The sequence below is a fragment of the Coffea eugenioides genome, chromosome 8 (assembly GCF_003713205.1).
Source record: "Coffea eugenioides isolate CCC68of chromosome 8, Ceug_1.0, whole genome shotgun sequence".
NCBI lineage: Eukaryota > Viridiplantae > Streptophyta > Magnoliopsida > Gentianales > Rubiaceae > Coffea > Coffea eugenioides.
This window is the reverse complement of record NC_040042.1, coordinates 16,918,762-16,937,115: the sequence shown is the minus strand read 5'-3', so window position 1 is coordinate 16,937,115 and position 18,354 is coordinate 16,918,762. Positions and strand designations below refer to the sequence as shown.

The following is an 18,354-nucleotide window of genomic DNA, read 5'->3' as shown; positions in this document are numbered from 1 at the left end:
ATTCTAATCCATATCTTTATTTCTTAAAAGCAACCAAAAACTAGAAAAAAATACCATGAGAAAAATAATACAAACTGGAAGGGGATAGTTGACAAGTGTCGGCCCTATGTAATAATAAAAATCTATTCTAATAAAAGTACAGATTTTGTATATAGTGATGAGTAGGGTTGAATTCACAGAGATTGGAAAAATTTTGTTTCTTTTAGAATCTAGAGTACGGGAGGTGTTTAAAAAAAGAGAATAATTAAACAGCTCAAATAAAGAAAATTACTAAATTTTTCTTTAGTATATAGAGTCTAAGCAGTTTTTAGTCTTACCAATATTTATAAGATGATAAGTTCCACAAATTTTTGAGTGCATTTGTGATTTCAAGGAGGGGAAAAGAGTCCCAATGGCCCTCCAACTCTTTCCCAAGTAAAGTTTTAGCCCTCCAACAATTAATGGTAAAAGTTTGGCCCTCAATCTAATAAAATAGCATATTTGTGGTCCTTCTGTCAAATCCAGTAGTTAAAATTAACGGAAAGCATCATCTCGTGAGACGCGCGACTAAATATCAAGGGCATTATAGTCTCTTTCCTGGACAGAGTAAAAGCATTTTCACCACTGATTTTCGCTCCAACAATTTCCACTCCTTTTCCCTCCAACATTTTCACCACTGATATGATCCACCACCGGTGAGTGAGTTTGCACCACAGGCAGCGAAAGCAGAGACGCCTCTCGCCGATCCACTGAATCAAGAAGAGACACACGTTTCTTGCTTCGACAAGGTGTTCAGGCCACCGGAAAGGGGAGAAGATCACACAATCCTGCAAGCAGTGTGCAGCATCGATATGCTAATTCTGTTCGCGGCTAAAGACAGAAACAAATCCAGTGCTGACTTGAGGCAAAATTGGTAATCGATTTAACGGCAATTGATAATTTGGGCCAAATTGGTAAATCCTTGGGCTTTCCCAAGAAGAGCATTGCCACATTCGTGTCACTAGTAAGCATATGGTCCTATTTAGGACATGTGGCCGCCGGCTTTGCTTCTGAAATCCTACTGGCCAAGTTTAAGTTTCCACATCCCCTGATGCTAACGATGGTACTTCTCGTCTCCTGCGCCGGCCATCTCCAAAGGGTCAAGAGGGTTCTCAAATCGACCACGGAGGCGGTGGGGGTAGATGTAGATGAGGAGATGGAGGAGAGGAGGAGGAGGGATGGAGTGATTTTTTCTTGGATTGGATGATTGTCGAGGAGAGATTGGGCAAGATATATGCCATCCCAGGAGTTCCCGAGTAAGTAGCAATTTGTGTTCTTCTTTTATTTGGCAGAATTTGTGTTCTTCTTCAGAGACTATAATACCCTTGATATTTGATCGCGCGTCTTACGAGATGATGCTTCCTGTTAATTTTAACTACTGAATTTGACAGAAGGGTCACAAATATGCTATTTTATTAGATCGAGGGCCAAACTTTTACCGTTAATTATTGGAGGGTTAAAACTTTATCTAGAAAAGAGTTGGAGGGTCATTGGAACTCTTTTCCCTAATAAAATTCTAATCCATATCTTTATTTCTTAAAAGCAACCAGAAACTAGAAAAAAATACTGTGAGAAAAATAAGACAAACTGGAAGAGGATAGTATTTTAGGGATTATCAAGAACTGCATTGTCAAAAGAAAACACAGGAAAAGTGTAAAAAAAAAAAGAAAAAAAAATAGAGCAGTAGTTCAAATAGGATAATCATAAAGCACAAATAAGTTATTATAACCTTTTTTTGGTTTATCCTGTTAAAGGGACATACTCTTTTTTTTCTGTCAATAGCAGCTCATATAAATGATTATGCTCTTTTTTTTTTTCTTTCTGAAAAGTGCGGAAGATAGAGGCAAAAATCACCATACCCTTTTCTGAAGTAATGATCTTGTCACTTGACAAATCGAGTTTGTGGCAGTATTTTTCACCTGCTACGGTATGTTCTTTAAAAAGCAACATTTAATTTGGCATGTGATTAAAGTTAGTAGGAAAAACAGGAAAAATCACATGGTCACCTACTAAAGTATTTTTAATACTAGCCCAAAAGATTTATTAAGAATGTGAGCATTAGTTGTGTTTCACTTTTTTTAAGACATTTCTTTTTTCCATTCTTCTTCAGTTTCCAAGAAGTTTGCCAACAAATAGCATCAAATTCACTTAATTTTCCTAAAGTCCTATTTAGTCTGCCATACTATTTTTCATTAACGAAGTGACAAAAGTTCCCCACTAATTGCAATGTGCTGCTCGTGTTTTATAAGTTCCCAGTTTTTTAACCACTAACTAGACGGAATGGTTCAATTAAATAGCTTTAAATTTTTAGTGGGTCAATCCATACGAAAAAGATGGTATAGCAAATTTCCTAAACTTTAGAATTTTGATTTTACAAGACATTTGTGTGTGTGTGTTTTTGTTTAACTACTGTAATTTTGTGTTAATGTGCCACGATGATTTACAATTTTAAATCAGGCCAACTAAAGAATTCAAAGTCATAACTGATAAGTTACTTGCGATTTGATTTTTACTTTTTAAACTCACCAGTACCATCCTCTTTTAGTTGTGATAGATGTTCATGCAGATTTTTAAAATTTTGAATATTACAAGGTAAGACAGTAGTAACATTATGAATCCTGGTCCTAATAGTTTGTGGTTGAAAAGCGTGCAGAGAAGGGAGAAAGTATAAAACAGAAAAGGTGAGATAGTAAAAATTTGACTTTACATTTGTGTATTTGATTTTCAAATTTACAAGGGTAATTTTACAATTATGATCCTTTTATAAAATAGCAATTTTACTTGGCTTCGAGTCCCCATCAGTTTTGGCTCAACCAGTACGTGGTGCAAAATTTTTTATCAACAGAGCAAAACCATGACTTCCTAGCAAGGTCCTACTTCACTTTGGTTGTAGGTTCCTTTTTGACGACTTATGGGGTCATAACCTTTAAAAAAGAGAGAACAAACTAAAGCAAAAGATGGAATCTTAAAAAGAAAAAGCCAAACGATGACTTGATTTTGAAAGAAGATGCCTAGTCTACGACTGAAACTAAAATGCAAAATCATGGAAATTATATTTGGAAGATTTTGTCACTCTTCAGCAACTTCCAATTGATTGTAGGCACTTCAACCGCATAAAGGAATAGCTACTGCGCCATCTTGCAAAAGTAAATAAATAAACGAAGAACTGAAGATTTTAAACATGCCTTGTGTGTGTGATTGCATGGTTATTTTTAGCTACTGAAATTTTGGGTTACTATTTTATAACACGATACATTATGTCAACTAAAGAAAGCTAAAAAGTTACGAGTACTGTTTTTTTTTTTCCTTTGAACGGGAGACTTCAGCCTTACAATGGGGAAGAAAAAAATGAAGGACTTGATAGTCGAACGTCTGATCTTATAGTCATCTGACTAAAGTATCTCTGATACTAGCTCAAAAGATTTGAGAATGTCAGCAGTAGTTGTGTTAAACGTTTTCTACGACATTTCTTTTTTCTATTCTTCTTTAGTTTCCAAGAAGTTTTCCAACAAATTGTATCAAGATTCACTTAATTTTACTAAACTCCCATTTAATCCGCCATACTATTTACCATTAACAAAGTGGCGAAAGTTCCCCACTAATTCCGAAAGTTCCATATATTTGAATCAGTAACTAGGCAGAATGGTTCAATTAATTAGTTTTAAAAGTTTAGTGGATCAATCGATACGAAAAAGATAGCATAGTGGAATTCTGAAGTATTCTAACATTATCATTGTATCATTATCCTAAACTTTAGGAATTTTGATTTTATAAGACATTTGTGTGCTTTTTTAAGATCTCAAGTTTATGCTTTAAAAAAAAAAAGATCTCAAGTGTTACGGTCTCGGAGAATAAAAAATCGAATTCACATTTGTGATTGTGCTTTTCAGAACTAAAGTGATTATGATACTACTTATGATCCTTTTCTGAAATAGAAAAGAATTTTAGGTAGTGTCATAATCCCCTTTGTGTTGAAAATCACAAACCTATGTTTCTGTTGATGTTTGAAAAACGAGGAAGGCCCCAACATTTTTTCTAAGTGATGAACAAGAAAGTTTTTAATGAGCTTTGATGAACAGATATAATATTCACAAATGATATCCGCATAACTCAAAACTACCTTCACCCGTTGGCCCACCACCCGCCAAACTAAAATTAGTGTCCCTATTTCACTTCTCATTTTCTTTTCACGGACTGTTAATTTTTCTTTCTTGTTTCTCATTTCAAGTTTCTGAACCAAGACAATGTCATGAATTATAACTCAATCAACTTTTCATGATTCATTGCGGAAAGAAAACTTCCAAAAGATTTTCTGAAAAAAAAAAAACCATTACTAAGATAAGGTATGAGAATAATACAAACCGTTTTATGTACAGAAATTACTCTTCAAAATGTAAAGTACAAGATTCAGTTGAAACATACAAGTTTTACAATGTTACGCTTAAAAAGTTATCCATGAATAATACAAAATTCAGGACTCTAGGAATTAGAAGTCCTGAATTTCAATCTTCCTTCCCCCCTTTCCACTTCTCCCTTACTAGAATTTCAAAAAAAAATAATTTTTTTATAACATTAGGTTATGCTTGTATGATACAAAAAGTGAGTTGTGTCTTTTGCTACAAGATATTCATTTTATCAAATTGTTGATATTATGTTCATTGTTTGAAAAAATATGATATAAGGCTTTGTTATTTTTTGCATAACTCACAGGTTACATGTTTATCTGAATACAAATTATTAAAATTTGTTATAAATTTCAAAATATTTGTTAATAATACGTAATATGAGAGTCTTTTTTGAATTTTAAACAGATATTTTCCATCTTTTGCACAAATAGAGGTGGCAAGAAAATGACGTACTGTAAGCGAAAACTGTTTTAGCCCTTCGATGAAGTAAAAGCTAGTGAGAGCTTTCGTTTTGTCCTAAAGAAGCAATAAAGTACAAGAGTGATACATAATTAATCTGTTCTTTCATTTTTTTTTATGCTTTACAAGAAACAGGAATCAATTCAACCATGTCCCCTGCAGACCTTGAAATTATTATTTTTTAAACTTTTATTGATCCACTCCAAGTTCCACAATTACCAAATATAAGGCATCTCTGCAAACCAAGGCAAGCCTTCAAGTAGTGATAAAAATATCCTTGTTACAAAACTTACTATTTTAAAGCAAAACTTATGACTTCATTTGACTAATCTTTCTATTTTTTTGGTAAAACTTACGACATCATCATCGAATCTTACTAACTTTCAAGCAAAACTTACTATTTTTTATACATAACTTACTAATTTCTTCAAGCAAAACTTATGACTTAATTAACAATCTTTACTCCATTTTTAGCAAAATTTTTAGTATGTTTCTAACTAATTTTACAATTTTTTTGTACTAAACTTACTGCATTATTAACGAACCTTACTAATTTTCAAGCATAACTTACCATTTTTTTTTACACAAACTCACTACTATTTCAAGTGAACTTATGATTTCATTAAGAAATCTAACCACAGATTTAGCAAAATTAGTTTATTGAAATATTTTACTAATTTTGTGGCAAAACTTAAGAGAACACAAAAAGTTTATTAAGTTTCTTGTGAAATATGCAACTTTAATTTTACAACACAAAATGATACTTGATTTAAAAATTTTGTTAAATTGCAGCAAAACATATAACATTTTTTTAGGAATAATATTAGTAACTTCCCTTGAAGTTTTCCATAATATCAAAATGAATATATTAAGCCTCACTTGACACTTAATTCCCATATCAAACAAATGGAGCAGTAAAACTTAAAGAAAAAGAATAAATGCTAAGTGACATTAAAGAAAATTTCAGGGGAATTTTTTGATGTTAAACCTTTTTAAGCAAAACTTATCTATTTCATTGAAAAATCACTACATTCCAAGCAAAACTTGCTTCGTTCAAAGAAAATTATTAAATTTTTATTAGTTATAAATTTACTGGTGTAGATGTAAATTTACTAAGAAAATGGTATATTTTCTAATAGAAAAAGACTTTGCAATAAAAATAATAATATTTAGAGAAAAATAATATACCTAAGGGCTAGTTTAATGGGAACACTTAAAGCATTGGTTAAGTAGAGATGAATAGTTAGTAGTTTGTGAAAATGCAGATTATTTTTAAAAAAAGTATTCAAATGCAAAGAGAAAATGAATGTGAGTATATAACCCACGGATGGAAAAGTTAGTCACTAACTAAGCTGATGATGAAAAATCTTTTTTGGAATAAAGAAATAATTTTTGCTAGTAGTATATAAGTTTCTGCCAGGTAAGATTATGTTTTAAAAAGTACTAAAACTGCTTAAGGAAATTTGAATGTCACTGATTAACATAATAGTACATTTTACTCAAAACTTTATTTGTCAAAAAGTACTAAAAGTCGTTGAAGAAGCTGTAAGTTTGACTAAAAGAATTAAATTACTTAAGAACTGGTACATTTTATTTATTATGTTTTCTTTTTTAAATTGTGGTAACTTTTATAATTACTGAACATTATCGATTCAAGAGTAAAACTGACTAATTTTGATGGTAAACTTACAAAACTAATAGATTCACTTTGATGATTGGTCACAACAGGTGGTTACAGAAAAGTAGCAAGCTAATGACCACATATGACATGCTTCAGCATTACGTCATATCAATGAAACAACAATTTTTACTAAAGAAAATGTGGTAAGATTTTTTAATGAAGTTGCAAGTTTTTGCTTAAAATAGTATTGAGTTTTGTGTAAAGTTGCTTGAACTTAGTTTTGTTAAGATATAGTAGTGAGTTTTGTTAACAACATAGTAAGTTTTACTAAAATATGGTAAGTTATACCAATGGCCATTTATATATCATTTAGTAAAATAGTAGGTTTTGGAGAAAAGGTAGTAAGTTTTAATTAAAAATTTAGATTGTTATTTAAAATTTAAATTACAAAAATTATGAAATCATTAAATTTTGTTAATTATGAAGTAAAGTTTGAACAAAATGTGGTAAGGTTTAGTTAGAAACTTACCAAAAAATAGTAAGTTTTTTAATGAAATCATAAGTTGTGCTTGACAAAAATAGTAAATTTTGTATAAAATAAAGTGTTAGCTTTGCCTGAAAGTTCGTAAGATTGATTAATTATGTAGTGAGTTTAGTATAAAAGTGGTAAGGTTTGTAAAAATAGTCATAGGCTTGGATTGAAAAAATAGTCATTGGTAAGTTTTGGAGAAAAAGTGTTATGTTAAAATTTTAGTAACTTTTGTTATTTAAAGGTAATTTACATGAATCACAAAACATACTCGACTTACACAAAAAACAAACTTACTATTATTTGCACAAAAATTACCGCTGCAATTATGTACCCAATAAAACCTGTAATTACAGGTTAAAACCTACACATGGCATCATATGAGCCACTCATTTGTGGGAAAGATAATATTCATAAATAATATCCACATACTCATGGAAAAGATTTGGGACTTGTCTTGGAAGCATTAGGTTTTAAGTTCGGTGCTAACTATAGTGTTGTTGGTAAACTATCTGTAAAAATCCTTGTAAATTACATAGTTGTCGATGGCATACGCCTGGTAAAAATCATTACTAAAACATCTATTCAGAAGAATTGTCAAGGTCTTGTGAGAAAAATAAGGATGGAATAGGAGGAAATATTGTACTCGTAAGAGAGAAATTGCAGGAAAATTAATCGTAATTAAGGAGAGAACAAACTAAAGCAAAAGAATGGAATATTTAAAAGAATAAGCTAGACGATGACTTGGTTTTAAAAGAGGATGCCTTGCTTACAACTCAAACTAGAATCCAAAATCATGGAAATTATTAGTGCTCTTCACTCTTCAATACCTTTCATTTGATCCTGGGTTCTTGAATCGAATAAAGGAATAGCTATCGGGCACGGGTCTAAACCCTTAGCGTGCAGCATGGGTCTTTTATTAGTGCTCTCTCTCTCTCTCTCTCTTTTGGGAAGAGAAGAGATTATTTTGAAAACTTATATAATTTAAAATACAAAATATTAACTTTCTCCAATTACAAAACAAATGGAAGGGAAATAAATAAATAAATAAATAAGAAACAAATAAGATGGAAGCGAAATATAAAACAAATAAATAAGAAACAAAAATACCAATTTTTTTTACTACAAATATCATTATAGGTTTTTAAATCAAAATTTTAATGGTATTTTTTAGTTCTTATTTATGTAGTTTTTATTTCAATTTCTTCTTTTTTAGTTTGGAGGGAAAAAAGAAGTAATAAAAGCATAAATTTGTCAATTTATTAGTTTCATTTTGACTTTTTACTATTAACCGTTGGTTTAATAAATAAGAAACAAAAATACCAATTTTTTTTACTACAAATATCATTATAGGTTTTTAAATCAAAATTTTAATGGTATTTTTTAGTTCTTATTTATGTAGTTTTTATTTCAATTTCTTCTTTTTTAGTTTGGAGGGAAAAAAGAAGTAATAAAAGCATAAATTTGTCAATTTATTAGTTTCATTTTGACTTTTTACTATTAACCGTTGGTTTAATAAATAAGAAACAAAAATACCAATTTTTTTTACTACAAATATCATTATAGGTTTTTAAATCAAAATTTTAATGGTATTTTTTAGTTCTTATTTATGTAGTTTTTATTTCAATTTCTTCTTTTTTAGTTTGGAGGGAAAAAAGAAGTAATAAAAGCATAAATTTGTCAATTTATTAGTTTCATTTTGACTTTTTACTATTAACCGTTGGTTTTAACAAAAAAATTAACGGTGATATTTTAATCCAAACGATGAAGAGGTTGTATATAGATTATTAAACCATAGAGGGATTATGTGGTAAAGTATCATATCACAAGAGATTAAAAAGATAATTTATCCAATCTTAAATGTGAAGTATAGTTCATGTGCACCTTAAAATAGAGACACATCTAAATTTTACAATCAGTAGTCTCTTAATTGTACATGCATACATAAATGATTGCTACACTAATACAATACAAATGATTTTTGACCCAAAAAAAAAGACTCAAAGACACAAGTTGCATGTAAGGCCAAAAAAAGAGTGGAGAAATTAGACAATTACTCAATTATCAGCAAACAAATGCACAAAATCCACTAAAACGGAGACTCGTAATCTAAATAGGAAATGTAGCTGACACAAAGGAGGCGCAATTAGAATGCCACGTACTGCCTCCCGCGCTTCACATTTTTAGCTCCAAATTTCCCCTCCCTCCCAACAGCCAACTAGAACCTCCGAGTGAAGAAGGCCGGCCATGGCCGCCGTGGCTAGCACCACTTCTATCCTCAACAACTTTCCAAGAATCAACAAATTTAAAGAAAGCCCTTTTCTCAATTATCTCTCCAGAGGGGTTTTCCCCACTGAGAATTGCGCGAGACCCTCAAAAATGACAATTTGCTGGTCCCAAATGAAAATGGTTAAACCCAATAGCTTCAACAACACTTCTTTTGTGAATCATAATGGTAGAATTTACAACAGGCTTGAGTCTTGTTTGGTCATTCCTCCTCCAAGAGGGAAAAAACCCAAAGCCATTATTAAATTTTTGGGAGGTGCTTTTGTTGGAGCTGTCCCTGAAGTTACTTACAGGTCAATCTACAATTTACTTATGTATATTCGCCTGTCGTTAATTTCTCTGTTTCAAACTTGACTATTATAGTTGATAATTTTCATGTCTTTCTTTCTCTCTCTTTTTTTTTTTTGTTGCTATTTTGATGAAGTGCTGTTAGATTTCTGGGATGGAACATTTTAATTAATTTCTGGATTAATATATGTAGCTACTTGCTTGTCCAACTACAGTTTTAACACACTATATTAGATTAATCCTTGAGTTAATTCTTGAAACACAGAAACTAAAATAAATTTGCTTGCAGCGTTAAATTTTTTTTTTTTGGAAGATTTTTCCTGTGGTTGAAGTAATTTTTTTTTTTTTAACTCGGGAAAAGAAGAAGGAAACATTGCGCTGGAAAACAAGCTGGGAAGGGTGCCATCTCGTTTTAGAATGGATCTGAGCCGAGGAGTCAAGAATTCCACTTTTGTCAAGAATCCCGTGCTTTTACACTGTCTGCCGACATAGAACAGACCGGACTCTAGGAGGGGTCAATACCTGTAGCAAATAAATCGGTGAGATAGGCAGACGGGGAGTGCGCAGCCGAACAAGTTTGATCGATTTTGCTGTTTTTGTCTTTCTGTGCAATAGTTTAGTCTGCCTTGATGAGTGGGAGAGGTAGCCGAATTAGGATATCACTACGGGCACCGACTTCGCAGGAAATTGCGATCCTTACGGGCTAATTGCCACGGTAGGAGGAGTAAAGGAGTAGCGGCGAAAGTACTTCGTTCATTCTTCTTTAGCAGCGGTTAGCAGACCCCGACATTGCTTGATAGGATCCAAAAAACTACTTGATTGAAATTCAAACTGTGATGACATTGCGCTGGTGATGTTTACTACAGAACAGAGGGTTGTTAATTCAATTTTTTCTACTGTAAACAAAAATGCTAATAGAGTCTTATGATCTGTTTTGTTTGATTAGTTGTTTTTGTTGTGGTGGCAGCTATTTGCTTGAGCAACTGGCAAATGAAGGCTATTTCATTATCTCGGTGCCATATAATGTGACGTTTGATCATGAAAAAGTTACTAGGGAGATTTATGAGAGGTTTCATGCTGGCTTTGATTTGATTTTGGGGTCTGAATTGCCAGAATATGGCCTTTCACCTGATGATATTGTTGATCTTCCACTTCACTCGGTTGGCCATAGGTGAGTGGAGGTTAATTGAGCATTAATGATCACAAATTAAACTTCATAAAGCCTTAATTGTGTTGTCTAATGTTAGTTTGTATGTTCAATGATATACTTTGTCCCGAGGATGTTAGGCATGTCCTCTTTTTTTCTTGACGAATCTTTACATCAATGTGTATTGGAGCTGCTAACCTTCATAGCAACATTCATTTTATCATAGCAGAGGTTCAGTAAAGCTGTTTTGGAGCTGAACATGGGATAGTTGTCCAATGAATTGTTTTTTGAACGTAAGATGATCGAGTTAAGCTTGGATAGATTGGAGGAACTTGTGACTGATTGAATTAACAAAATGCTGGGAACGTTTACTTTGAAATGGTGAGGGTGATGAAGAATACTTCAAGGTTAAAAACCTCGCTAGTATTCCTAAGTTTCATTCCGATGAGACTTCGTTATAGATAACCATGCCTAAAATGCTATCTAATTTATCTAACTTTAATTTCATTCTTTTCACGTTACTATCTTTGACGTTATTTGGTTTAACTATAATTGCAGCAATGGTGCACTTCTACAAGTGCTTACTGGAAGTTATTTTTGTGAGAATATACCCAAGGTTCCTTCTTTCTTCCAAAGTTTCATAAGTGCTTAACCAAAATTGAACTTAATTAAGATAAGAAAAATATAGCTAAAAAGTTATGCTTTTGCAGCTTTAATGTGTGAAAATGCACCATAGTTCAGTGTTTAGTACTTTTTGACGTAATGAAGGTTATACTTGTCTCTCAATGAAGGCAAATGCAATAATATTGTTGGGTGTCAAACCAGCAAAAATAAAATTCCTACTCTTAAGTCACGAATTAAGTCCACTATGGTACTGGAGCAGGGACTTAGGCTGTGCAATGGGTTACTAGCTTCACCCTGGTGCCAGAGTTTGCTTGATCCGATATACCAAAGTGTATTAATTACGTGAAAGACAAAATTCGAATATAGCAGCGAGCAGGGTCGAATCCACAGGGACTTGGGAATTTATTTTGAATGAATGTAACATTAAATAAAAATGGGGGAAGTTGATATGGAACTGTCTAATTTAATTGCTCAAATTAAAAATATAAAGTAAATTGACGGAAGGAAAATCTCTAGTCAAAGGTATAATCTCCACTTATGGTTCGAATCACTGATCACAGATGCAGAGATAAAATCTTTCATTTACAAATAAACTGGTTATGGTTGTCAACAAGCTCTGACAACCTGCCTAACCTTACTGATTCGATAACCACAACAAGCTCTGTAGTTATTGCCCTAGCCAATTAAGCAGTCCTAAACACGCTCTTAGGATTTAACCTATTGACAGCATTAATCATTAGACTGGCCACCAATTATAACCAACAAACACACACGCTCGGTTTATTTAGGCTATATCATATATTTCCGCAACAACGACTCAAAAGTTTCTACTACAATTGAATCATATCACTTGCCACATGCACTAAAATTACCCAACAATTACGGATTGAGCACTCTTAGATGGCTGTTAATTACTCACACAATTAAACAGTGATCAAGTATTTAATTGCAAGAAATAATCATATGCATAAGTGAACAGGAAATATATAAACACTTGCAAATTAAAGAACGTAGGGAAATCAATTCGATCTCACAGTTTTGTCGAACCAAAGCTTCGATTTAACCTCTGACTAGATGAAGAAATTAGCCACTCCTCATAGTTGAATTGCAGCCAAAAGTACTGGATTGCAAAGGCATTGCGTTTTTACTAGAAAGCAAGGAATAAAAGATGTTTTTCCCGTTGGGGAATATTGTCGAACACCTGGCGTGTGTCAGAGGCCAGTCCAGAGAAAGGAAACTAGAACTAAACTAAAAAGCTAAACTAGAGGTCCCCCCTTGCTTCTGTACGTCCTCTCCTTAAAAAGCCAAAAGTAAGATGACTAAAAGCTATCTCCGGTGGTCCCCACACATGTGGACAAAGTCTCCAAAATTACTCCTTCTTCCAAGTCTCTCTACGTTGCTTTCTTTTAAGAGCCCAAATGACTTATAGCTTTGTGGTCCCCACCAATCCAAGGCCTAAGGATTGAAGCCCTTAGAAGTCTCCATATTCTCCATAAAGTCCCTCCTTTTTGGTAGTTTTCTGCTTCATTCCTGAAATTAAGTCCCGATACCAAATATGAGTAAATATCAGCAATTAACACAATATTTGTCAGGGATAGAAGGGAAAATTAATAATTAAAATACCAACAATTAACACCCTATCAATTCCTCCCACACCTAAACCATGCTTGTCCTCAAGCATGAGAACAAGAAACAAACACCAATATTTGATAGTGGCTATTGCTCTATCCAACAAATTGCCAAGATACCAAGAAAAATAATATTCAAGCATCAATGGTCAAGTCCAAGAAACATCACTCCGGTTAGCTTCTAAACCACAAATGCCTCTAATTCCAGGTTAACTAATCTAAGAAAAAGGAATGACACACAACAGTTATCAGCAAATGGTCCAACTATTAACCAAAATCTCAACAATAAATCCATAATTCGGCAAGCTGACTTTTATTACACACTAACACAACCTTCAACTTTTTTTCACATTTTTTCTACTTTTCTCTCCTTTTTTTTTTCTTTCAATAGTAACAAAAGACTGAGTCGCTAGCCATTTGAGCCTTTTGACGCGAACTCCAACATTGGCCAGATGAAGGAGCCCGGTTACTCAGCTTCTATCGCCACGTGACCACGTACTCATAGAAGTTACTACCTTTTGACGCGAGAATCAACACTTTTAGGTGCAGATCCCCGGTTACTCAGTAGTAACTAATAGCGGAGTACAGTCAAGTTTATTCATAGTTAAAAATCACAAAAACTCAATATAACACAAAAACCAAAAGAAAACTTGCATCAGCTAGCCTCATTTTCAAACATGGAGAACTAAAGTTAATAACCGGACCAATTCACACGAAAATGCCAATAATCATTCCCTATGCCTAGGAAAGTTAACCAAAAATTATAAGAGTAAAACAATCATTGATATTCACCAAAGAGATGTTTTTGGATTCAACCACATTAACTTGGTACCCTTTTATTATTAAAACTTGGCAATAGCAGAAATAAAGGCAACAATCCAACATCAAACTTGGCATCACATACGAGCTAATCACTAAAAAGAAGAAAAAGAAAATGAATGAAAGACACTAGCACCATAACTGCTCCCCCCACACCTAAATCCTACATTGTCCTCAATGTGACAAATAAAAAGCAAAAGTGAAGCAAAAGTGAGAGGGAAAGCAACCACACTTCCCTGAAATCGGGGCATAGTGAAGGGCGAGGTGGAAACGGAGGTGCAAAGCCTGTAAGAAACAGAGACTGCGCCAAATCATGTGCCATGCCGGCGACATTGGCATCGACGTTGACCATGCGAGCCTCCAAAGTCTGAACCTGGAAAACTAAGAAGAGAGGAAGAAATGAGCTGAAATCGCGTTTCTGAAGCCTTTGTTGGGACACATAAAACGCGATTGAAAACGCGCCTTCAACTCGCGTTTTATAAGTCGCGTTTCCTTCACAAATCTTGCAGGAATGAAAACGCGATTGAAAACGCGCCTTCAACTCGCGTTTTATAAGTCGCGTTTTGTGCACAAATCTCGCAGGAGTGAAAACGCGATTGAAAACGCGCCTTCAACTCGCGTTTTCTAGTCGCGTTTCACTGTGGCTTTCGGACGATTCTCATTGTGAGCTTCCTGCACGTCATCACGCGGGCACGTCAAAACTGAAGGGCACCTATAAATCGGCAAAAACGAAAACTGAAACCCAAAATTAGTCGAATTCAAGGAGAACACCTCTAAACTACCACACGGAATTGAACAAACAATTAAAATGAACAATTGGGTTGCCTCCCAAAAGCGCCTTTCTTTAAAGTCTTTGGCTAGACAAAATAATGCTTCAATCAGAGAGTTCAGGCACTGCAAGGGTCACCTCCTCAACATTATTAACTTGAAATCCTTCATAAAAAGGTTTGAGACGATGACCATTAACCTTAAAAATCTTGTCAGTGTGAAGACTTTGAATTTCTACTGCACCATGAGGAAACACATTAGTCACAATAAAAGGTCCAATCCAACGAGAACGCAATTTACCAGGAAAAAGTTTAAGTCTAGAGTGAAAAAGAAGTACTTTTTGACCAATACAAAAAATTTTCCTTGAAATTGCTTTATCATGAAATGCTTTTGTCTTCTCCTTATAAATGCAAGAACTCTCATATGCATCATTTCGGATTTCCTCCAACTCTTGCAATTGCAACTTCCTGTGTTCTCCAGATTCATCCATCCGCATATTATAATTTTTAACTGCCCAATATGCCCTATGTTCCAATTCCACAGGTAGATGACAAGGTTTGCCAAAAATTAATCGGTAAGGAGACATACCTATGGGGGTCTTAAAAGCTGTACGGTAAGCCCAAAGTGCATCATCTAAGCGCAAACTCCAATCCTTTCTATTGGGATTCACCGTCTTTTCAAGTATCGACTTGATTTCTTTATTGGAGATTTCTGCTTGACCACTAGTCTGCGGATGATAGGACGTAGAAACCCGGTGAGTGACGCCATATTTCTTCAACAATGCTTCCATTACTCGATTGCAGAAGTGTGTCCCTCGGTCACTGATAATTGCTCTTGGCGTGCCATACCTGACAAAAATATGAGATTTAATAAAATCAACTACAACCTTAGCATTGTCAGTCCTAGTTGCCTTAGCCTCTATCCACTTTGAGACATAATCAACTGCAAGTAATATATACATATTACCAAAAGAGGAAGGAAATGGACCCATAAAATCTATACCCCATATATCGAAAATTTCACAAACCAGTATAGGAGTAAGAGGCATTTGATCTCTATGGCTTAAATTACCTGTCTTTTGACAATTTGCACATGATTTACAAAATAAGTATGCATCACTAAACAAAGTTGGCCAAAATAAACCACACTCTAAAACCTTTCTTGCAGTTCGCTTAGGGCCAAAATGTCCACCACACGCATATGAGTGACAGAAAGATAAAATTGATGGAACCTCTTCTGTAGACACACACCTGCGAATAATTTGATCAGAACAATATTTCCACAAGTATGGTTCGTCCCACACATAATATTTAACATCACTTTTAATTTTTTCCTTTTGAGCTCTAGACAAATCATTAGGTAGCGTTCTAGTAACCAGATAATTCACTAAATCAGCATACCAGGGAGTTGTCTTTTGAACTACAAAAAGATGCTCATCTGGAAAATTATCCTTCAAGGGAGCAGGTCCTTCACTATTGATCAAACGACTGAGATGATCAGCAACCATATTTTCGGCACCCCTTTTGTCATTAATTTCCAAATTAAATTCTTGCAGTAGGAGAATCCACCTTATAAGTCGTGGTTTGGCCTCTTTCTTGTTGAGCAAATATTTCAAAGCTGCATGGTCAGAATAAATAATGACTTTAGTGCCAAGTAAATAAGAACGGAATTTTTCTAAAGCAAAAACAATAGCTAAAAGCTCCTTTTCCGTAGTCGAATAATTGCACTGGGCACCATCCAAGGTCCTCGAGGCATAATAAATGACATAAGAAGCTCTGCCCTCCTTCTGGCCAAGTACTGCACCAACAGCAAAATTGCTGGCATCACACATTATCTCGAAAGGAAGACTCCAGTTTGGTGGTCGAACCACTGGTGCTGAAGTCAATGATCCCTTGAGCGTGTCAAATGCACTCTTGCAATTATCATCAAAATGAAATACCACATCCTTTTGAAGTAATTTGCATAGAGGATGGGATATCTTTGAAAAATCTTTGATGAAACGCCTATAAAAACCTGCATGGCCAAGAAAAGAGCGAACTTCCCGCACACTTGCAGGGTAAGGTAAACATTTGATAATTTCTACCTTAGCCTTATCTACCTCAATTCCTTTTGCAGATACCACATGGCCTAAAATTATGCCTTGGTCCACCATAAAATGGCATTTTTCATAATTTAAAACAAGATTAGTCTCAATGCACCTTTTAAGAATTTTTGTGAGGTTAGTTAAACATTCATCAAAAGAATTACCATAGACAGTAAAATCATCCATAAACACTTCTATGATATTCTCCACATAATCAGAAAATATACTAACCATACACCTTTGGAATGTAGCAGGCGCATTACAAAGACCAAAAGGCATTCGTCTATAGGCAAATGTACCAAAAGGGCAAGTAAATGTGGTTTTCTCTTGATCTTCAGGCGCCACTGGAATTTGTAGAAAACCTGAAAAACCATCAAGACAGCAATAATGAGATTTTCCTGCCAACCTTTCCAACATCTGATCAATAAAAGGCAATGGAAAATGATCTTTACGAGTTAATGCATTTAATTTTCTAAAATCGGTACAAACTCTCCACCCATTTTGAACTCGAGTGGGCACTAACTCACCTTTAGGATTTTCAATAACAGTAATTCCTGTCTTTTTAGGAACTACTTGAACAGGACTTACCCACTTACTATCCGAAATGGGATAGATTATACCTGTGTCAAGAAGTTTTAAAACTTCTTTCTTCACTACCTCCATCATTGGTGGGTTCAATCTCCGTTGAGCCTCTCTCGAAGGCTTAGCACCATCTTCTAACAAGATGCGATGCATGCAAGTGGCTGGACTTAATCCTTTTATGTCAGCCACTGTCCATCCTATTGCCTCCTTGTGGTCCTTCAACACCCGAATTAGTTTTTCTTCCTCTAAAGCAGTCAATTTACTGGAAATTATTACTGGGAGTGTATCTCCATCTCCCAAGAATGCATACTTTAAATTATCCGGTAACTGCTTTAATTCCACCTTCGGGGCTTGCACAATAGATGGCAAAAGCTGTGAATGAGACAGAGGTAATTCCAAGTAAGACACATTGGAAAATTCTGGGCAAAGAGAATTCAATTCAAAAATAACTTCCTGCAATTCAAAAGGAAAAACAAACTTCCCTTTTATCTTTTGCAAATTTTCCTGACAGAGACCAGTAGAAATAGCAACCTTCAACGCATCGTCATTATTAAATTCAAAATTTTGCTGCGCCAAAGAATCAATTACATCTATAACAAAAATTGAATGAGATTCACCAGGATATTTCATGGCATCATAAATATTAAATTTAATAACATCACCATCAAATTCCATAGTCAATGTGCCAGTGAAAACATCAATTTTTGTTCTAGCAGTTTTCAAAAATGGTCTCCCTAACAGTATTGGAGATGAATTAGAATTATCATCCTCCATATCAAGCACATAAAAATCTGCAGGAAAAATCAAATTATCAATTTGCACTAAAATATCCTCCAAAACTCCATCAGGATAGGCATTTGATCGATCAGCCAGTTGAATTATTACGCCCGTCTCTTTTAAAGGCCTAATGTTCATCAAATTATAAATAGAACGAGGCATAACATTTATCGAAGCACCCAAATCCAACATAGCTTTTTCAATTTTAATATTACCTATTTTGCAAGGGACAGTAAACATACCTGGGTCCTTGCATTTAGGAGGCAATTTTTTCTGCAAAACTGCCGAAACATTTTCTCCCATATGCACTTTCTCGTTT

General features: G+C 34.2%; 1 protein-coding gene across 1 annotated transcript; it reads left to right on the top strand.

Annotated features, from left to right (window-relative positions):
- The first annotated feature begins 9,173 nt into the window (after positions 1-9,173).
- On the top strand, positions 9,174-14,854 carry LOC113780343. The gene is made up of 5 exons (XM_027326150.1): positions 9,174-9,612; positions 10,575-10,778; positions 11,313-11,370; positions 11,546-11,569; positions 14,810-14,854. The coding sequence occupies exons 1-5, from the start codon at positions 9,281-9,283 to the stop codon at positions 14,852-14,854; spliced, it is 663 nt and encodes a 220-aa protein (XP_027181951.1). The 5' UTR covers positions 9,174-9,280.
- Positions 14,855-18,354: the final 3,500 nt, after the last annotated feature.

Bases quoted from the DNA above. Each gene is read 5' to 3' on its own strand.
- LOC113780343 (XM_027326150.1), top strand. From the start codon at position 9,281: ATGGCCGCCGTGGCTAGCACCACTTCTATCCTCAACAACTTTCCAAGA. The intron at 9,613-10,574 runs GTCAATCTACAA...TTGTGGTGGCAG, and splicing joins GTCCCTGAAGTTACTTACAG to CTATTTGCTTGAGCAACTGG. The intron at 11,570-14,809 runs GTCAAACCAGCA...AAATCTTGTCAG, and splicing joins ATGCAATAATATTGTTGGGT to TGTGAAGACTTTGAATTTCT.